General features: G+C 43.4%; 1 protein-coding gene across 7 annotated transcripts in view; it reads left to right on the forward strand.

Moving 5' to 3' along the window:
• The window catches only part of kdm4b (lysine (K)-specific demethylase 4B), an 80265-nt gene that overhangs the window by 396 nt on the left and 57176 nt on the right, over positions 1–22693 (forward strand). For 3 of the 7 annotated variants that reach the window (XM_061238893.1, XM_061238894.1, XM_061238899.1), the window contains exons 1-5: positions 532–676; positions 12399–12553; positions 13605–13780; positions 15623–15737; positions 16939–17132. In XM_061238893.1, the coding sequence (XP_061094877.1) occupies positions 643–676; positions 12399–12553; positions 13605–13780; positions 15623–15737; positions 16939–17132 (674 nt within the window). In that variant the 5' untranslated portion in view covers positions 532–642. Of the gene's footprint in view, positions 1–80; positions 440–531; positions 677–8385; positions 8489–12121; positions 12264–12398; positions 12554–13604; positions 13781–15622; positions 15738–16938; positions 17133–22693 lie in introns of those variants that run through there. The other 4 variants (XM_061238896.1, XM_061238898.1, XM_061238897.1 and 1 more) reach the window with 4 other exon arrangements.

The following is a 22693-nucleotide window of genomic DNA, read 5'->3' on the forward strand; positions in this document are numbered from 1 at the left end:
CTGCCTCTACTTCATAACTAACGTTAGCAACCAGCCAGCTAGCGGCTAGCCAAGTGCTAGCTAACTAGCTAGCCGCAAGACAAGCGAAACAGGAAAGAGAAAGCCATCGAGCAGGTTGGCGAGCCCGCAGCCTGACGTTAATTGATCCCGGTGTGTTCAGCCATCCAGTGTTTTGCATCGAGTTGTTAGCGTTGGCTAGGGTGCCTAGCTAGCGAAGCAAGTTAGCCAATGATTCCTCTACGCTGGGTGCTACGTGACTTCGCTACGCTGCATCAGCTGCTGGTTTGCTAGTTAGCTGATTAGCGAGCCGAATTTCGTTAGCTACCGTAATGTTAATATCCCATGGTTCAGCAAATAACCACGGGAGCTCGATATCACAATTTGATAACTCAAGTTTCCAACTGTTAGTCAATGTTATCTCAGTGACGAGCTGACTAAGGTAAATATACATCTATGTGAAGCTAACTTGGGTGATCAGCAAGAAAGCTACCATTAGTGTTATAATATTAGCTAGCTACTGTTATGCATCTTGTTGCCTAACGAAAAATGGCGATGTTATGAAAGTTTTGCTATTCGTTTAACTTTAAAACCGGCGCAGGTAATAAAATGTATCTAGCAAGCTAATATTTATCAACACAAAGGATGGACCCCTTGCTCACCTCCATAAGTTGTCAAGGTAATCATCGAATTTATGACTTGTGTAATAATCTAATGTATGACTAATGAGGATATTCAGCTAGCTAAAGTATTTATTTCATGAATAGACTTTAGAGGGGTGACTTGAATAAACGGTTTGCAACATTTAAAAACTACCTCAGCGGTTGTTTTTTTAAAGCACGGTGCTCAGGACACCCCCCAGTTGGCTTGAGGGGAAATGAACTACAAAATAAGCTTTGGTTACTCTGATCTTCGAAATGAAACTTCCATATTCCATGCCCCGTTACCTTTATTCTGTACCCTCACAGTGTACACGCATAGGCAGGCAAATTATTACGACTTTAGATTATGATTCGTGGAGTATGCAAAACTCCAGTTCATCATGCAGAAATAGGCTATTACTGGATTTTCAGTAAAATTTATGCATGCCGTTTGTTTGACATCAGTGTTGTATTTTTCCTGGTTTTACTTTAAAAATAGAGCTGCGTTATAAGTGTACTAAGCAGGAAGCAAGTCTGTACGATTTTTGGATACAATTGCCCCCCAAAAAAAAGAAAGAAAAAAAGAAATATCAACGTCGACGCATAGTTGCCTTTGGACAACTATCAAAATTGGTTCATCATTCTGTAATTCAAATTCAAACTGAAATGAATACCTGTATGAATGTTATTTTGCTTGCCAGTTCTTTTCTAAGTCCTTTGTGACAGAAATGTTTCAGAAAATGTGTTTCTTCTCCCATAAATACGAGGTATTGAAACATTATTTTGGTTCATTTGTACAAGTTTGTAAAATAGAGACGATACCTTTTTAGACCTCTGCTGCTTTTTGGTTGTATTGAGGTTATGCGATTGTCTGTGTTGATCTGTCTGTGTGAACTTGGTCTTGACCACAGAAGTTGTACTTATGGGCTACACAATTGAGGCTAGTTTGAGCCGCATAGCTGGATTCCTATGAAACTTGATGAAATACCTTGACATTTGGATAGTGTAGAAACGATTGGCATAACCTGTAGGGCTGGTATGATTATGAAGTCTGCAGAGTACTGGGGTCATGGTCAATTAAAAATACTTTTGTGTAAGAAACCCATTTTCAAAAAAGTTAGGTTATAATGTCATCAACGCTTACCAAAAAAATGTTCTTTGGGTTTTGAGATCGTTGCTGAGATATCATTATTTATCTGGAGTGGTATCACTTCATCAGTTCCTTACAAGGTTGTTAAACATGTTCAGTGCTAACCGACATAGTCAGACTCATGCAGCATTTGCTTTTATTGTCCCTATACATTGTAAAAGTTGTTGAAACATTAAAATGCTGGAAGACAGATGCTACATACATCTTTTGGCTTCTAAAGAAGCAGGATTTTTATGGTACAAATGGTAATATTAGCTAACTAGCTATTAGCATGACAGAAGATTAATTACAGAACATTAATTCAGTCTACTCACCAATTATCTTGAACTATGTGCAGAATGCAGGCATGTCATTGTGTTTGTAGGCTACCTTTGTGCAGAAAACAAACTTCGGCGTAATGTTAGATGAACGTGAACGGATTGCTTTGAATTGGAGGGCTGATTATTTATTTATTTATTCATCACTCACGGCAATTTTCGCATCTGCCGGGACTGGATTAAAAACATATATTTTGTCTACTGCTTGTTAGTTATTGCTCCTTTGCGTGAGTTTTAAACCAATCTCCTCTGGTGAGTCGGTTTTCACTAACGTTAAAGCTGTGAATAACATTTCGATATTAATTTAAAAAATGCACTGTTTACACGTTTCAGTCAACATCAGTCGTCCTCAGCACTCTAGAACGTTTCGGTCGACGTAATCAAAACCCATTAAGTGGACAGAAATTGATAGAAATGTCAGGATGAGCCAAAGTACAAATTATAATTTCTCTTCAAATATTTAAAGAATTGTGGTGAATATTAATTGAAAACAACCATAATCTGATTGGTGGAGCCCCTCTCTGGTTTTTAATATGAAAAAATGCTAGGATGTCGTTTCTATCCCGATTGCATCATCCATGGATTTTGTACATGGTTTTTGGGAATCTGGGAGCAGAGGCGTAAATATGGGAGACGTAAAGGACTTCTGGGAGACTTGGGCTGTGTCAGTTGTAAGGTGATACTTTGATCACAGGTATTTCTCTCTGGCCCTTGGAGGTTATCTGTGACTTCTGTCTGTGGTTAAGATTCAGTAACTTTAACGTTGCGTCTTCCAGAGTCTATTCTGTAGCCTTTAGCCTAACTTTTGAAAGAAAGAAAATTGTTTTGCAATTGTTTGCTCTGTTAATCTCTGAAGGATGGGAATTACTTGGCTGATTACTAATTGTTGTGTGTCATTTGTATGTTTTGTTTTGAATATTATGTTTTCCAATATATTAATTATTGGGTAATATATCACGGAACATGGTTGTAGAATAAAAATGCTTTTTATTTATGATGATGTGATTTAAATATGGTATAGGCCTACTACAGTGCCTATACATTTGTCGATAGCTGCATGATAAACCCCCATCAAAGACATAAGCCCCGATCAAATGCCTAAATACTAGTCTGCTGTGTTTACACTGGTGCGTGCCTTATATCACCCTCCAGATGGAGCCAACTGATCGTCATGCTGCATAACTACTGCGTGCACACACACAGTTCATTTCTAATCTCAATGTCATGCTATACAACTTTGAATTCTAGAATTCAACTTTGAACAGAAACACAAGCAACCATTTTGAATGACATTGGCTCACTACTGAATTGGGTTTGGATTATGTGCGTAATGAACATTAGCTAGCTATCGACAACGTTATAGGCCATTACGAGTTTTGTGTTGGTTTCAGCATGTGTGTAGCCAGACTTCTTTGGTAATTAGGTTTAAGTTGCGCATCGTAAGTAACAAGTCTCATGTACAGTCCCGGCCAAAAGTTTTGTCGCATGAGTGGACAAAAGTGACAATTGCTAATTACCCAACTTAATTAGCTAATACAGTTAGGAAACGACACAAATGAATCATACGTGTCTAAAATTTATTTAGATACTAGCAAAACAAAAATTTCATAGATGCTTATAAGGTTTATTGCTTGATAATGATGAACAAGCCAGTTTCTACCTGGAAAAAAGTCTTGTCGCAAATCAAATTATAATCAATACATTTTATCTTTCTCAAAAAGTAAATAAAATACCAAATGAAAAATCAGTCTAGTATTTCATCATGGACTATTAAGTTAAGAAATTAATATCTTGTATGGGTTCCTTTGGCCTGCAGAACAGTTGCCATCTGGTTTGGCAGAGAGTCGTAGAGCTTGTTGATGAAGTCATCGGGGATGGCATGGAAGGCCACCTTGCAGGCATCCCAAAGCTCCTCCAAGTTCTTCGGCTTGGTCCTCCAAGCTTCCTCCTTCATTCTTCCCCAGATATGCTCAATAATATTAATATCTGGAGACTGTGCTGGCCATCCCTGAAGGACCTTGATCTTCTTCCCCCTGAGAAACTTCATAGTGGAACCTGAGGTATGGCAAGGAGCTCCATCCTGTTGAAAAATCTGACCCCTCTTGTAGTTGGGAATGTACTGGGTGGCAAGAATCTGTTGATATTTGGCACTGTCAATGTTACCATCCACCTTACAGATCTCCCTGGCACCTCCGTATTGGATGTAACCCCAAACCATAATCTTTCCACCTCCAAATTTGTCTGTCTTCTGGGTGAACCGTGGGTCCAGACGGGCCCCAGAGGGTCGTCGACAATATTGGCGGATGGAGCTCAACTGACGATTCATCTGAAAAATCAATTTTTCGCCACTTTTCTGCTGTCCAACCTTCCGTCAGGCTGTGGGCCTTGGCGTACGCAACACGGTTTCTTAGCTGTCTCTTGTTTAGCGCTGGTTTCTGGACAGCAATACGACCGTGGAGACCATTGCGAGCAAGAATCCGCCGTACAGTTCTAGACGAAACAGGTGTTGCTGGCGCCCACTCCTCCTGGAGCTGTGAGGCGGTTGACATGAGGCTGGCTTTTGACGGTCGGACCAGCAAGCTGTCGTCTCGAGCAGTTGTCTTGTGCGGTCTGCCCGACCTGGGTCTTTCATGGACGTCACCAGTCTCTTGGTAGTGCTTGCGAATCCTCTCCACCTGCCGTTTAGACACATTGAAGATGTCTGCAACTTCAGCAGGAGACTTGGACTTGAGATTCTTGATGATCAGCACTGGTTTCTGGTTTGATCTTGGGCATGTTGACAGAAGCAATGTGGAGCATGAACCTGATGGCTTAAAGTGTCAAATTTCTGCTTTTGTAGCTCAGTTACCTACAGCTGACTAATCAAGCCCCTTGTTTGTTTCTTCCCTATTCACTGTGGTCTAGAAATTGGAGTTGGCCTTTGCGCCAAAACTGGCCTGTTCATTATCAAGCTGTAACATTTAGTAACGATTTTGAAATGTCATTTTGCTAGCTTCTAATAAACTTTAGACACTTATGATTAATTTGTGTTGTTTCCTAACTTTATTAGCTAATTAAGAGTTGGGTAATTAGCAATTGTCACTTTTGTCCACTCATGCGACAACTTTTGGCCGGGACTGTATACTATGAGAAATTCATAAAACATCATTGCCTGACAGTAACAAAAAAATAAAAAATAAAATAAAAATCTGGTTTCCAGTGTTCATTGTTGTAAGTTGCATGGGTAGCTAGGTACTAGTTGTGTAGCTGGTTGCATGCTTTTTTAAGCTTGTGCCATAGTCTGACCCAACATTAGTTTCATATAGTACATATGCACAAAAAAAGTTCAACTTTCCACAATAAGCTCAAAGCATGCTGTCACTCAGTATGTGCTGGGCAGGTATTTACTGTGAAAAAGGAAGCAACTTCTGCAGAAGATTTTCTAGCGAATGACTTCAGATTCTGACAAGTAATGAGCACCTCACCGAGCTAGATAATCTTATGAAAAATCAACAATCTGTACTATATATTTTATAAGTATACGCCGATCAACCACAACATTAAAACCACCTGCTTAAACCAGTTTTTTCATGATTAATAATTGAAACATGAAAAAAGTGGTTTAAGCAGGTGGTTTTAATGTTTCAGTTTATATCAGTACAATAATATGTATTTGAGTTTCAGGCATTTGGACTGGTTATTTCCTGTGTCTTCATGCTAATTTATGTTCACGCTAATATCCTGAGGTCATTTGTTCTAATAAAAAATAAATGAACCATATGGAGCCAGGCCATGCTCATTTAATTTTAACGACAATCATGGCTTTGACGTCAGCTCACCAAGAATCCAGCCAGAGTAATTATAGTATGGCATTGGTTTTCATTTCTAATGCCTGCACTGCCTGATAAGTACTAGATATGTCCATTGCCAGCAGCTGATTAAACCCTTGTTCTGTTTACTTATTAGCACACGTGAAACTGTTAGCCTAGCTCAAATATAGCCGGGATCGGCATTTTATGGTCAGGCTGTACATTAAATGTAAAAATACTCGACTTTATCTCAATTCCAATTGAATAGTTAATTTGGTTTTTTGTTCCCATTTACCTCTGCTAGATCACATTTCACAATGGTAGAGCCATTCATTTTTTGTGATTTAAAGATACAGTGTGTGTATAAATCCTCTATAATGAAGGCGTGGGGAGCCAAAATTTATTTTATCTGAAAAAATGCATGAATTTGTTTGATATTTGTTTTGAACTGATTCTCAAATATTTTTTTATCTTGATTATATTCAGATAGATATTGGCAAAAATGCATTCAGCAAACAGATAAAAATGCAAAACACGTAAAAAAATGCATTTTCCACGTAAATAAGTGTTCCACTCTCAGAAATGTTCCTCTTTTACTAAACGTTTAAATGGGTTAATTTGGCCCAAAAACAAATAAGTGTGAAAACAGAACATAGAACTGGGTGTAGGTAATCTAGAGTGTTCCGCTGTCAAAGCAAACCATTCTAAATAGGGACACAAAACACCAGGTCTACAATTTGATACTTTGCCTAAAATAACTGGAGGTTTTTTTTTTTTTTTACTGAAAGAGTGCAAAACTCGACTGTCTGTGCTCGGAACCCGGCGGTTTTCTCTGGCGAGGTCGTGACGCCTGTGGTTCACCTGGCAGATGTCTTACCCAGATTTCCTAGCCCTCTGCCGGGTTCACTGGGTGGTGTGCTGAAATCGCTCGCGGTGACGGTGCCACTTTTGCATTGCAAATTCGCGCTCGCTCACCGTGCGCTCCGGCCCTGTTCTCACTGTGTCTCCTCTCTGTTCCGCCAGGCAGGGGAGAGGCCCAATTCAAATGGTCGAGGGGATTCATCTTTTGCTATGGTTTCGAAAAGGCTGAACCTTTTCAAAATGATCAAATCGGCCCATATTTTCTGTCTTCACGCTTGGTTTTTACCCCGTCCTTGAGCAACAAAGGTGCTTTAGGGTATCTTTCGTTTGTTGGAATATCAGTTGATAACATGCATGCAATTAGACACCCAGCGGTGTTTAAGTGGGGCTGATCTTGTTTTGCGTACTCACTCGTGTGTTTAGCTGACCCAGCCCTAGAATAGAGTTTGTTTAGTACTACCATTCGAGCTAAAACTAACTGAACATTTGTGGTGAACTTCAGAAGTGAACACAGTTGGTGAGCAAATTCGCCGTTCGCATAAGTTGTTACCCAGAGACGATCGGAAAAATGTAACAAACAACCAGACCGAGTCTTGTTTTGCTATACCTGTGGTAGAGACTTCAAACAGCGTTCAGAAGAAACAAACAATCTGCAGGTTCTCTGACTGAATGTTTTCATTGGCTGTGAACTTGTGGCTGTTAAGTGCTTGTTTAAAAATGTCATTCATGCTTAGTTGCTCAAGACGCTCTAATCGTGCTACGTTCTGAAATAAATGGCTGCCTCAAAAGCCTCAAGTTTATTCGACTTCTGCCGTTTTATAGTGGCAAAGCAATGGCAAATTCTCTCAGTGTGAAGTCAGTTACTCAATCCTGCACATCTAACATATCAGCAGTTTTATGAAAGATGTGTATCTTTGCTTTCGTGTGTAACTTGGCCTTGTGGTACAGGTGTAAATTCAATAGAGCAAAGTCACGTATGGCGAGGCGGCTCTACATTATGGGCACAGCGTTAGCAGTGTAGTCATTCCTTGGCGGAGCTGAGGGAAAGCTGAAAGATTAATATTGATTGCACAGCAGTAAATTAATCCATCTCTGTGGCGGAGATATGGAAATGGAGACACCAGCGAGAGAGGCAGTAGTGAACCATTTTTATTTTCTTGAAAATTTTTTATTTTTTTTTCTCTTCCCCTCAACCCTTTATCTCTCACTCTGCATCTGGTGCAGCCATTGTTGCTGTCAGTTCAGCGGAGAGCACATTCATATCGGCGAAACATACGACATCAATTACATTTTATTTTCTAAAGCGCTTTTTACAGACTTCTGTCACAAAGACGCTTTACAGAAGGTCAAACGCCAGACCTGAACCCCCCAAATAACAAGCCCATGAGGTAGAAAAAAAACTCCCCCAAACAGTTAATTACATGTTATTTGGCTGATGCTTTTATCCAAAGTGACTTGCGGTTGATTAGACTAAGCAGGAGACAGTCCCCCCGCAATGTGGGGCTAAAGGCCTTGCTCAATGGCCCAACGGCTGTGTGGATCTTATCATGGCTATACCGGGGATCGAAGCCAGGTCCTTGCGGGTCCCAGTCATCTACCTTAACCAATACGCTTCAGGCTGCCCCCAGCGGTGAGAAAAAAAACTCCCTGATGGGAAGAATTCTCCGGAGGAACCCGGCTATAGAGAGGGAGCCCATTCTCCACTCGGTGTAATGGAGGAGTGGATATAACAGCGTAAGTCATCAGAACATTGCGACATTAATAACCATATCAAGCTTCTGCTTCACGCCAGGCTGCAGTTTGTATGTTCATGTTGCCCAGATAAGATGTGGAGGAGGACACTGTGTGTCGCTGGTGAGCATTGAGAGATCATGGTCCTGAATCTCACCCTCCCACAGGCACTTTGGATGGGTCTAGTTGAACGTTAGATGGTGGAGCTTCTCCAGAGTCCACCAGAGGACTTTGAGGAAATTCCGACCTGTTAGATGTTCTTTCAAGGAGCTGGTAGCCAGGAGCTAGGAGGCTCCTGAAGATTTCTTGGCCAAGTAAGCGTGAGCACATCCTTTTGCGGACGTATTTTTTCAGAAACTGTGACGTGTAAATGATCCAACCTGTGGATTCACCTCTCCCCACCTGCCACGCATCTGTCTGTAACTGACATCACTTCAAACTGAGGTATGAAGGACAAATTACATTGTGTTTGCTCAATTCACGTTTTCCGCATGCCCCCGTCTTCACTTCCTTTTCTGGCTTCCTTTCCTTGCCTCCCCCGGTGGGTGGAGCTAGGAGCAAGGAGAAGATGGGAATGGAAGGAGGAGGTGAAAAATATGCCATTGGATGGAGCCCAGGGTCTTGTTTGCATATAAGCCACCCAGCATATCTTCTGAAATACAGGTTGCATTTCTCAGCCTAGTTCATATTATGGCACACAGTACAGGCTGTGTAAAGTATTGATATGGCCTGTCCTTGAGTTGGTTTGAAGACTCCATGGTCTTCAGTTTGTTTGCAGTTCCCTTCCTGACCAAGAGACCATACAGGAACAGGTGTACCGCTTGTGAACTACTAGGCCTGCATGGAAATGAGCCATTCAACCAGCAATTTGACTTTTAACATTGCCCACTAACTGATTTAGATTTAGGATGGTCATAGTAAAGGGAAGTAGGTTATTTATTCTCATTTAAAAGTATCTTTTATCCAAGCTCTGCTGAAAGCAAAATATAGAAACTACAGGAGGATTATCGCTTCTCTAAAAAGTGCTTATATTGGCTGAGATGAATTTTTATATTAAGCCTGCCAGAAAGCCATTGCTGCAAGCAGTGTTAATGGAATAATTCAACGAATATCGGTGAATCGGCAGCAGTTGAGCAATATTTCTGTCAGTTTCAAAGGTCAAATCCGTTATGGTAATCTCTGGCTACCTGTTAAGACAGCCTCATTTCCCTGAAAGTGTGTTTTACCAGCACAATACGGAGGCTAATGGTGGAAAGATAGCACTTAAAGCAGTTGCTGTCAGCAGGATCAAAAGATTATTTATAAAAAATGATTGCATTGCCATGAAATACTTTTAGGTGCTTCCTGCTATGTATGTTATGTCCACTAGTGGGAGTAAGAAGGGTACAAAGGCTAAAGAAGGTAATGCTGTTGGCCCTTATTGACTCTTGGTAAAATGACTGCTTATATTTTCATTTGTAGCAAAGACCTGTAGTGTTTAAAAAAAAAAAAAAGGTATTCCTAGTTTCTTCATGACACGACTCGATCATGTATTCCAACCTGAAAATGAGACCCTCATATTATCTATACATTCTTGACATTTACAACATTCTAATTTTTTAAAGAACAAGCTGGGAACAAAATGGGCTGTGATTGAAAAGTTCACAAAACTTTTCAGTCTGCCAGCAAGAACAAGATTATCCGCGTGGTTAAAGTTCCCACAGTCTGCCGTGTTGGGGCAAAACAGGCTTTGCTTGAACAGAAGTGAAACTGAAACACAGGATTGCTCATCAGCTCTTATTTATGGATCTTAAGCTTGAAATAACAACCTGAATCCAGAAGTTTAATTATTTAAAATTTGAGCAGTGCGACAACCATAAAGCTTCAGCCTTCGGTTGTTTCGAAGCAACAGTCCTGCATTCAAAGTTCTACACTGGCCCTCCATGTTTAAACCCAATGAATGACTCAAGCCAGAGTTAGGCTGTTCTAAATTCATTTATTTCATTTAATTACCATTGGGTATTTCAAAAATGGCGCTTGGTTTGCCTTGATTCGCAGGATGTTTGTGTTCGATCAGTCCGCGATTGAAAGAAAGGCTAGCCTTTCCCCGTAGTTCCTTTTTTGGTACTTCTCTGGAAGGTTAGCGACATGTTGTTCTGAGAACTATTCACAATACGCTTCTGCCGGCGATGAAACCGCATCCTCAACCTGTGACCACAGTTTCACGGCATTGGTACGTCAGTGGAAAAGGGCCAATTGACACTTTCACCCTGTTCTTTCCTCCCTTGGTGGAGCGTGTCTGGGTTTGAGGCTCAGCAGGTGGTCGAAAGGGTGCAGTTTTAGGAATTCTCTCCTTCACGTGGTCTTCCAGCCCCTGAGACTACGGGCCTGAGTGAGGGAGAGAGACTCTGCAGGACCGGTTCTCCTCAGAAGGTCACGTCTGGATGGCTGAGAGCGAAACTGGTGAACTGAACGGTAGTCTTGACCTGGGTGTGGTCTTAAACATTTCAGCAGATTAACACCAATCTCAATGGGCTCTTTCCAGTCGCTTATTTTATACCTCCTTGCGTTCTTTCCTAGCCTCCTGTCCTCGCTCCTAGCTCCACCCATCGGAGGAGGCAAGGAAAGGAAGCGAGGAAAGGACACGAGGACGGAGGAATGGAGGAAACGTGTATTAGGCAGACGTCGAGCGTCAGTTTGGAGCCTCGTCACTTTCAGACGTGCCAGAAGGGCCGAGGTGGATTTGCGGTTCGATCATTTATGTCAACCCTGAATAAATACTTCTGCAAAGGATGCGCTTGTCTTTCCTTGCACACAAATCCTTCCTAGCTCCTTGCACCTTGCTCCTACAAGGAGCATGTGACAGGTTGGAATGCCAAAGGCCTTCTGCATATAAACGTTAATAACAATAGCAGCAAAATGTTAATCCTTGTAAACTAATACAAATTCCTTTTGATGTGACGTGTGCCTGTTTTGATAACGAGTGTAGGAGGACTAACACGCAGAAGCCTGTCTTTATGCACACATGCTTTGGGGCAGCCTGTAGCGTAGTGCTTAAGGTATTTGTCTCTGTTTCGATCCACGATGTGCCCACAATAAGATCTGCCCAGCTGTTGGGCCCTTGAGCAAGGCCCTTTACCCCACATTGGTCCAGGGGAATTGTCTCCTGCTTAGTCTAATCAACTGTACATCACTTTGCATTCAAGTATCTGCTAAATAACATGTACTGTGTAAAATTCACTTCTGACTGACAGCCAAAAAAAAGTTGCTCCTTGTCAATCACCATGTTACTTTCACTTTAAGGTCCTTTTCTAGAGGGCAGTAAAGAGCTTGTTGGATCTTTGTGGTGAATCCTGCTCAGCTGGTTTGTGTTGAAACCAAACGGCCAAAACGGTGCTTCTTTTTTGAGGCTCATTTCCTGGTCATGCTGAGAGACTGTAAGGCACAGTGCTCACTAGTGCCCATGCGGTTGGCTCCTGTGTTGGTCATTCAGACCCGTTTTCAGTGTAAAGTCAATGATTCAGTTGCGGGAAAAATGCAAAGTCTATAATTTTTTTCTCACAAGAAAATGTAGTTGAAGTCTGTTTTCTGCCTCCCCATGTGCCGATTTTCTTTATCATGTTTTTAGGACAGTACCGCAATGCTTTGTGGATGAATAAGGGACAGATCTCATTGATCTCGCTCGCAGTCTGCAAAATGGCGGTGCTGGTAAACTTCCAGGGTTTCAAAACGATTCTCACAAGCCCATGGATACACTGCGTGACATAACAGGCACTTGGTCTATGGCCCTGCTGTGCAGGTTTATGTTGCTCGATGCTTCAGCTCTTCCTCCTCTAGAGGGCAGTAGAGAGCTGAGTTTTAAAATGGTGGCTTTTTACGCCACTGGTTTGTGTTGCTCGATGCTCTAGCCAGGCTCTCCTCTCCTCCTCTGCAGCGACCCCTGCCGCCATGTCTGTGGAAAGCCCGATGGCCCAGAACCCGGGCTGTAAGATCATGACCTTCCGGCCCACCATGGAGGAGTTCCAGGACTTCGCCAAGTACATCACCTACATCGAGACCCAGGGCGCCCATCGAGCCGGCCTGGCAAAGGTACAGACACTCGCTCGCTCACTCTGATTCAGCAATCGACTCACTAACTCACTCACTGATTCACTGACTGACTCACTCACTCTGATTCACTAATCGACTCACTAACTCACTCACTGATTCACTGACTGACTCACTCTGATTCACCAATCGACTCACTAACTCACTCACTGATTCACTGACTGACTGACTCACTCTGATTCACCAATCGACTCTAACTCACTCACTGATTCACTGACTGACTGACACTCTGATTCACCAATCGACTCACTAACTCACTCACTGATTCACTCACGGACTAACTCACTCTGATTCACCAATCGACTCACTAACTCACTCACTGATTCACTCACTGACTCACTCTGATTCACTAATCGACTCACTAACTCACTCACTGATTCACTGACTGACTCACTCTGATTCACCAATTGACTCACTAACTCACTCACTGATTCACTGACTGACTGATTCACTCTGATTCACCAATCGACTCACTAACACTCACTGATTCGCTGACTGACTCACTCACTCTGATTCACCAATCGACTCACTAACTCACTCACTGACTGATTCACTGACTCACTCATTGATTCATTGACTGCCTTACTCACTGATTTACTGACTGTCTGACTGACTGGCTGACTGATTGACAGATTGGTGATGTGTTCAATTTCCTAACCACCTTAGACATACTGCACCACCAGTCTCTAAATTTCAGAACAATCCTCCCAAATGTAAATCCACCAACTGTGACAATAGAGTACCGTTCACAGATCACTGACTTTAAACAGACACCCACAATGAGGGCTGATCTGTTCTGAGATACTGGAAGTCATCTGTGGCAGTTTCTTTGGCACAGTTTTGCTGTGGGTTTGATATGGGAGTGAACCAGCACTGGGGTAAATTGCTGTTTAAAAAATGAAGCTGCATATGCACAAAGTGGTCCTCCACTGGAGGACTGGAGTTGTGCACTTAAGAGTAGAAGAAGAGGGCAGAGAATGAGACAGCCATGCACACTCCCTCCCTCTCTGTGCCTGTCCACCCTGTCGACCAGGTGATCCCGCCAAAGGAGTGGAAACCGCGGCGATCGTACGACACCATCGAGGAGATGGTGATCCCAGCTCCCATCATGCAGGTGGTGACAGGCCAGTCCGGCCTCTTCACCCAGTACAACATCCAGAAGAAGCCCATAACTGTGGGGGAGTACCGCAAGCTCGCCAACAGCAAGAAGTACGTACCCACCAGCTGGGGGACACGATAGAGTCAGACCTGTCACGTAATTGTTTTGGATTCGAATACTTTTCTGTGCTCGATTCATCCTGGCTTGTTGAGTCAACCACGAGGACCAGAAGTTGGGATTTGTACTTGTTGAGAGTATTACTTAGGTTCCAATACATGAGACAAGCTCATTAAAGCAATGGAAATGTATTTGAATCCAAAACAATTACGTATTTGTCCCAGGTCTGAATAGAATTCAATAGAATAAAATCATTTTGGAATGTTTGGTTGGTAGTCAATGTTCTAGAACTCCATTGCTTTCAGTCACCAGTAGTGATTGTTACATCAGCATTAGAATGCGCAGTTAGTGTAAGAACATTCTAATCACATATTTTTGATCTTATGTATTTATCAATATATCGATTTTAGCCACGACTGTCAACAAGAGAATTGGCAGCGTGGTTCTGTGAGTTGCTGACTGGAAGCAGATTTACCCTTTAAAGTACACAGAAATCATTAACGCAAGTAGGCTTTTGACCAGAGATTAACCATGTGGAAATTCTGGGGCATATATCAATATGGCCATGCCTTACTGTGTACGTTGGCACAAATGCAAACTGCAACCTGCAGTAGTTTCATCAGATTTCTGCTTGTAAATAAGTTTCAAAAAAGATTATCTAGGGGCACGTGTAGTAGCGCCAAGTCACTTTTTTCCTTTTGTGGCTTCTGAAGAGAGAGGTCTGATAGAGAGGAGGCAGTAGATCTCCATGCAGTTGGATCAGCGGTGAAAGCCGGTCTCTGGGCATGATCCTCATGTAGGGAGTGGAGGTCTGGCCTGGAGGGCGGCCATCTTGTGCCGATCGCCCATTGTTGCCATCTGTCAGGTCTGCGGCGTGTGTAGTCACGGTCTCCTGAGCTGCAGCAGAGATCCTGCACGTCAGAAACAAGATGCACATCCGTGGCTTGCTTTCTAACCCAGGACCTGCTTCAGTGCACTTTAGTCTCTTTGTAATAGATTTTTTGTTTTAAAAACACTTAAACATATTATGACGAAGTTGCTCATTCTTCATTCCTTCTTTTGACTCTGTAAAATCCTGTCCGCCTTCTAAATTTTTTGTAAAGGCCGAATCAGTTTCATAAGGATAATAGTATATGTGAAGGGAAAGGGAGGTTTGTGGGTAATTTCACGGACGGCCAATCGAGAGGCCCTGTTTTTTGGTTGTGTGTGTTTGGGGACTGAGCTGCTACTGACTCACTGACAGTGAAGGCAGGTGTCTGGCTGTGAGCGGGGCCTACCCAGCGTGAGACGGGGCACAGCCGTGACGGTTAGGGATCTGTGCCCACAGCAGGTGCTGCAGGTTCAGTTCCCCACAATGTTAGTCTACCCTTGAGCAATTGAAATGCCTCGGTGAATATCCGGCCGCATTAATGGGTTGCACTCTGGGATGTATAACATGGGTGAAATACATGGGTCAAGAGACTCGGTGGTGGGGTTAGGCTGAGGTATGCTCTTTTGTTCACTTTAACTGGTTCATTTAATTAAGGACAAATTTTATGGTGTAAAGAGAAAATATTACAAACTTTCATCCCCCCCTAAATGAATTGAAACCGATGTAGTCACTAGTCACACAAGACGTAAATGAAACAGGCTTTTGGAATGGACGTAAAAAAATCATAGAAATAATGAATACTGTTTGTAGGACCAGCACCTAGTTACAGTTGACACTGAGCTGAACATGTTTCTGCAACTTTCAAAGTGGCCAGTTGTAATGAATAGGCCTCTCTCTCTCTCTCGCTCTCTCTCTCTCTCTCTCTCTCCCCCTCTCTCTCCCTCTCCCCCTCCCCTCTCTGTAGGTACTGCACTCCTCCACACAAAGACTTTGACGACCTGGAAAGGAAGTACTGGAAGAACCTGACCTTCGTGTCGCCCATATACGGAGCCGACATCAGCGGCTCGCTCTACGACCCGGTGAGTGGGTGGGGCTCGGTGATGTCGTGCGAGCGGTGGGTGGGGCTTCTGTGACTGACAGCTGCTGGTCTGAGCGCTGAGGAAGTGAGCTGTGGCTTTTCTGTGACAGCGGGGAATGGAGTGGAACTGGCTGCTCGTGTTTGAGTTCAGTATTTGGCAGGGAAATAACGCTCCTGGATTATATTAGGCCTCATTTCAATATTTACAAGCTTCCCTAAAAATGTTTTGAAAGACTCCTCTGGTCACATTTTGACTGGTTGTTCACTTAGTATTCTTTTGTTAGCAAGTTCACTAAGAAAAAATAGGTCAGTTTCACTGAATAAGTAGTATGGTTTTGGCGCCATCTAGTGATTTTAGTCTGCTCTGTCTGCTGTGAAAGTTCCTGGTCTTGTAGTCATTTGATCAATTCTCTCAGCTCACTTGTTTGGAAGGGAAATTCAAGTTAAGGAAGATGTGAAATTTTGCATTTCTTTCCTCCTATAAAACATTCAGAGAAGTCCAAACACACAGATGTTCTGAGCATAAAAATACACCTTTATAGCCATGCTATTTCAGTTTCAGTTTTATGTTTAAAAGACCAAATGGCAATCCATTGGTGTTCAAAACAAATGTTAGGTCTCCATGCAATACCAATCCTAGATATGATGACAATGGAGATATAGTAAATATGAGCACCGTGCTCTGGCATAACAATAGAATAAATCTGAGTTAAAGAGACTTTAAGAAAATATTGATTTATTATCAAGGCAAACAAACATTTTGGTCACAAGAACTTGACTCATTATTTCTTGTACATCTAGACACTCATGAAGCATTTGTGTGCCTTCACATTGCACCGATACACCCGGTGTACTATTTCAAGAAAAAGACAAAGGCACGAAACTTAGCGCACGGATTTTTACGATAATGGAGATCATAAACATAAATCGTACATAATTACAATTTCACGATGATGTTCACGCACTAGCAATTTAGCGACTGTGCTTTTGCTCGTCTCTTATACACTTCTTTGCCAAAGGTAATAAAGATAAAGTTTCTGATATGAGTAGCGCGGATGCTTTATGTGCTACTTCTGCTGCTGCAGTAACAGCAGAATATGGCAAAATAAAGACAAAGGCTCAAACGTTTCCTACAGATTTTCATGATAATGGAGCTCATGATTATGAATAATAAACATAAACGATTGTCTGTCCGTGTCCAGGACATCGGGGAGTGGAACATCGGCCGGCTCAACACGCTGCTGGACATGGTGGAGCAGGAGTGCGGCATCGTGATCGAGGGAGTCAACACGCCCTACCTCTACTTCGGCATGTGGAAGACCACCTTCGCCTGGCACACCGAGGACATGGACCTCTACAGCATCAACTACCTGCACTTCGGAGAGCCCAAGTCCTGGTCAGTGCCTCCCGTCTGACTGAGACTGCGGTCACTCCGCATGAAAACGAGCGAATTAACCCGTCTTTGTGGCTACATTACATGCAGTCAGTCCCACCTGTCTGACTGAGACTGCGGTCATTCCGCATGAAAACGAGCGAATTAACCCGTCTTTGTGGCTACATTACATGCAGTCAGTCCCTCCTGTCTGACTGAGACTGTGGTCATTCTGCATGAAAACGAGCGAATTAACCCGTCCTTGTTCTTGCAATGGCTGCACTTACAGACAGGTTGTCTCTAAGTGTGATGTTGTCCCTCCTGTTTCGGCCCCAAACCTCACCTGTTCTAATACCCCATTTCTAATACCTCACCTTTCCTAACCCATCTCCCACGTCCCATCGGTACTGGCCCTGTACCTGCCCTCTTCTGAGTGCCTCAGGTTTGAATTTATTTTACTATGTGGGCAAGAGTTGTGGAAGTTGATTGTACCCTTCAAGGGTTCTGATTATCTGTATTTTTACACTAGGACTCAGAACTGTACTGTCCTCTCAGGTCCTCTTCGCAGTTATACTTGTTTCATCTGCACTTCGTTGTACATCGCTCTGGATAAGAGCATCTGCTAAATGCCATGTAATGTAATGTAAATGCGAAGGACAACCTACTCTATTCGAAAGGAATACTGGTATAGGGGGCTATGGGTGTGTGAGTCTGTGGGTATGTGTGTGCATGGGTATGTAAAAATAATGTATCCTTCTTTCCTCCCGTCATCTCCTTCTCCTGTCTGGAGGATGCATTTTTTCCAGTTTTAGGAAGCAGCTCATGTGGTGGCGGTTTAGGTGTTGTAGGTTTATCGGTAGCCATTTGAGGGCAGTATTTCCAAATAAACTGCCATGTTCATGATTAAACCAGTCCAACCTCTCAGCAGAGTTTTTCCTCCGGAGAGATTATACGCGCTCGAGCTGACTGAAGTGCTGTGTGTGTGCGCGTGTATTTCAAAGAGAATCGTAGATGTACCTGGAGCCCACAGCTACGCAGTGAGGTATGACGACAACATTCAATCATAGAGGCATGTTTATCCCTATTTCTGCCTCTGTCTGAATTGACCAGTGACTGTGAATTCCTCCTATTCCGATCTCAACCAACGTCTCCAATCCCCTGTGGCCTTTTCCCTCCTACGTACTGTGTAGGAATCAGATACTTTAAACCATTAGCATACCGTAAAATTACTCGTGATTACTGAAACCATGTGGGGGAACGTCTTTTCTTTTCAGAGGAAAAATTGTGTCACGGTTGTCCGTTTTGGTTAATCAGATTATGCGTCACATTTGGCCCGCATCTTAAAAGAGTTAAAGTATTTTGAATGCTTTATTTTCGAAATAATATGTTTATGTTAGAATGGGCGCGGATAGTGCGGGAACTACACTTCGTTATTTAGCTGACACGTTTATCCAAAGCAACTTGCATGACGGGGCGCGAGGCGGCACAGTCAGCTGTTTAAACGCGAGGAACGAGCGCATGCCTCCGCACTCCCGCGACAAGATTACCGGGATTAAAACCGTCTCCTCTGTCACTGCCAGAATCGATACTGTCAAACTTTTCAGCATTTCCCTGCCTGCTATTGATGAATTAATTTACACGTATTATTATTGGTGTTTATTGATTAAAGTTCGAGGGGAGTTTTCTTTAAAGCATCGGGAGTGTATGTTTCAGGCGTTATTTAAGCGCGTTTGCCCCCCATCCACTTCCTGGAAAGACTGTCAAGAATGTCTGTCAATTTTCCGCTTCCCTTCAATCACTATCCTTCAGTCAAATGGACTCCCCGCCTTTCAGAAATTCCCTCAAAAGATCCGTTTCCGTCGTGTATACGTCGTATCTAACTCTCCCATCATCCCTCACTCGGTGGTGTGTGTGTATGTGTATGTGTATGTGTATGTGTGTGTGTGTGTGTGTGTGTGTGTGTGTTTAAACGGTGAGAGTGCTGATCTCGGTGTCGCTCTCCCATCATCCCTCTCTTCCGTTTCAGCGTGTCTTTAACGAACCATGCCTTTCTTCTTGCCTGCTGTCATTGGGATGTATTCTAGCAATCCGTGAAGGTATGATAAATGAAACGGAGAAAAGGAACCATGTTTTTTGTTCTTTTAAATAAGCGCTAGCAGGTCGCTAGCTTGTTACAGTAGCTCATTGGCACACAGGCCAGGCTGAGCTGGTGACCTGTTTCTCTGTGGGTGGCCTGTGTTGCAGGTCTTTGGTTCTGAATCGTGTGCTTCTGTCTTCAGTCTTACCTTCCAGGCTGATCTTGTGTTGTCGGGGATTCTGAATGAGCAAATGTGCTTAGGTGTAGCCACAATAACATCATGCCCCCTCCATTCTTAATACAGATCTCTCTTTCTCTCTCTCTCTCTCTCTCTCTCTCTCTCTCCCTCCCTCCCTCCCCCCCTCTCCCTCTCTCTCCCCCCCTCCCTCCCTTAGTTCATTTAAATTCAGTATACATTATTGGCATGAAATGCACACAGTAAATATTGCCAAAGCATTATGCAAACAGTTTCAATAGAAAGCGGGAAGACGCAAGTAGTGTAAACAATGAAACTAAGGATTTCGTTTTGCACTAAAATGGTGAATTATGATTGGGGATTATGTTTAAATGTACATATAAGCTTTTACACTGTCAGTACAGTGGTTATAGTGTATTGGTGGCTGCTATTCTCTGTTCCTTAGCTTGTGACAGGCTGAAATGTGTCCAGTAGGTGGCGCTGTTGGCCCTTCTCCTGAAATAATTTGTGTTTCTCATTTTTCAGGCCAGAAAAGTTGTTTCGAAGTTTAGAAAATTTACTGAAACATACTTTTTCTTACCTCAATATATTTCTCACCGTGTGGGAGGAATTGCATCTCTCTCTGCCTCTCAGTGATCCCATAAACACTCATCTTTGGGCAGCCATGACCCTTTATGTCCACCTTTCCCAGTCGCCGAGGTGTGGTCACTGAGCCTGTACGTGGACAGGGTCTGAACTCTGCCTGTTTGTGTTCTCTGTTTATGTCTCTCTCTCTGCCTCTCTCTGCCTCTCTCTCTCTTTCTCTCTCTCGCTTTCTCTCTCTCTCTCTCTCTCTCTCTCTCTCTCTCTCTGCCTCTATCTTCTCTCTCTTGCTCTGTTTCATTCAGTTGTTCTCCGTCATTGTTTCTCGACCCTCACTCACCCACTTGTGCCTCTGTGTGCTTTCCAAATCTTCTCCTTCATCACTCTTCTTTCTGCTGTGGCAGCTCATGTGTTAAGGTTTTAAGTGGTGTGTGTTTAAATTGTGTGTGTACATAACCGTGTGCAACTGGCATGCGCAAGTGGTGTCTGTTTAAATGGGGCGTGTGTGTTTAAATGGTGTGCGTGCATTGTTTTTAAATGGTGTGCGTTTATGTTTTTAAATGGGTGTGTATTTTTAAGTGGTGTGTGTTTAGGAGGTGTGTGTGTGTGAGTGCTGTCTGTTTTAAATGATGTGTGTGTTTAAACAGTGAGAGGATGCTGTTCTCGGTGTCACTCTCCCATGATCCCTCACTCGGTGTGTGTAAGTGTGTGTGTGTGTGTGTAAGTGGTGTGTGTGTGTGTGTGTGTGTGTGTGTGTGTGTTTAAATGGTGAGAGCGCTGATCTTGGTCTCGCTCTCCCATCATCCCTCGCTCTGTGTGTGTGTGTGTGTGTATGTGTGTGTGTGTGTGTGCAAGTGGTGTGTGTGTGTGTAAGTGGTTTATGTGTGTGTGCGTGTGTGTGTAAGTGGTGTGTGTGTATGTGTGTGTAAGTAAGTGGTGTGTGTGTGTGTGTAAGTGGTGTGTGTGTGTGTGTAAGTGGTGTGTGTGTGTGTGTGTAAGTGGTGTGTGTGTGTGTGTGTGTGTAAGTAAGTGGTGTGTGTGTGTGTAAGTGGTTTATGTGTGTGTGCGTGTGTGTGTAAGTGGTGTGTGTGTGTGTGTGTGTGTGTGTAAGTGGTGTGTGTGTGTGTGTGTAAGTAAGTGGTGTGTGTGTGTGTGTAAGTGGTGTGTGTGTGTGTTTGAATGGTGAGAGCGCTGATCTCGGTGTCGCTCTCCCATCATCCCTCACTCGGTGGCGTGTGTGTGATCTCATTAGGAGCAGCGGTTCAGTCAGAGTGTGGCTTTATCATGCTGGATATTTCATTAGGCCCGGCACTACCCCTCTATTAATCACCCCAAAGTCCCCAGCTGCCGGCCGCAGACCACACTGACAGGGGGACGGATAAATGATCAATTAAAAGCCTATGTTTGGGTTCTCCATCCCCCTTAAACCAAACAGTAAACAGAAATCAATTCTGCCCCAAGGAAATGAACCCTCTCCCAAGCCCACCCCCATTGGCTGTGAACACTGTGTGTGTGTGTATATATGTCGTATGTATTGAGTGTCCTGGCGTGTGTGTGTGCCTTTGTTTAAGGTGCGTGCACATGCATGCCCCTGTGCATGTGTTGGGGGTGTGGACGTGTGGACGTGTGTGTGTGTGTGTGTGTGTGTGTGTGTATATATATATATATGTGTGTGTGAGTGTAAGTTGCAGGTTGTGTGTGTACGCACTCGCGTGTGTGTTGGGTGTGTGTTGCATGTTCTGTGTGTGTGCATGTGCATGTTTGTATTTGTATCAGTTGGAGGTATTAGCAGCAGTGGGCTGAGGTGTCTTGCATTACCAGAACTGAGCAACAGGTGGCGCTCCTCCTCTGAGTCCTGGGGGAGGTGTGCATGTCGTCAAACCTTCATTTTTATCTTTCAGCTTGTACACTGATCTGTGCCTCTCCTCAGTTTATTTAGCCACTCCCTTTTTTCTCTCCGTAGATAAGGTTGCTATGGATACACTTCATTCTGGTCAGAAAGGAGCCATTTTGCTTTATGCTTTATGCTTTATGCATGTAGAAACAAGACCGGATGACCAACAATCACCGACTGTTGATTAAGTCCGTAGCACAATTTTAAACTCTCTCACTGTCTTGTTTGCACATGCACTGAAATTGCGATGGCAATACGTGCCACTCTGCCCACTTTGTTAGTTGGTGAAGAGTTCAGTGGACTGAGGCCCACGGCCAAAGAGCCAGATTGTCAGTCCTCCAGAAAGGTGGCCAGTGGCTGCGCTGCACTGACTGTTGCAGTGACCCCTCCCACCACTAGAGGGAACAATTCAAAACTATATATATATACACACACACACATATAGTGAAAACTATATAAGACAGGGGCGGCCTGTAGAGTAGTGGTTAAGGTAAATGACTGGGACACGCAAGGTCGGTGGTTCTAATCCCGGTGTAGCCACAGTGAGATCCGTTCAGCCGTTGGGCCCTTGAGCAAGGCCCTTAACCCTGCATTGCTCCAGGGGAGGATTGTCTCCTGCTTACTCTAAATCAACTGTACGTCGCTCTGGATAAGAGCGTCTGTCAAATGGCAATAATGTAATGTAATGTATATGTGGCTAGGAAGTGAAGATGATTGTGGTGGGCTGTGGGCAGTGATTGTTTCCTTTTAACCAATATCCAGTTTAGACCAGAAAAATGATTTGTTTCATTTTCAAGAACTGAAACACACCGAAGCCAGCAGAAAACACTGTCCAC

This window comes from Conger conger, chromosome 4 (genome assembly GCF_963514075.1).
Source record: "Conger conger chromosome 4, fConCon1.1, whole genome shotgun sequence".
In the NCBI taxonomy this organism is placed as follows: Eukaryota; Metazoa; Chordata; class Actinopteri; order Anguilliformes; family Congridae; genus Conger; species Conger conger.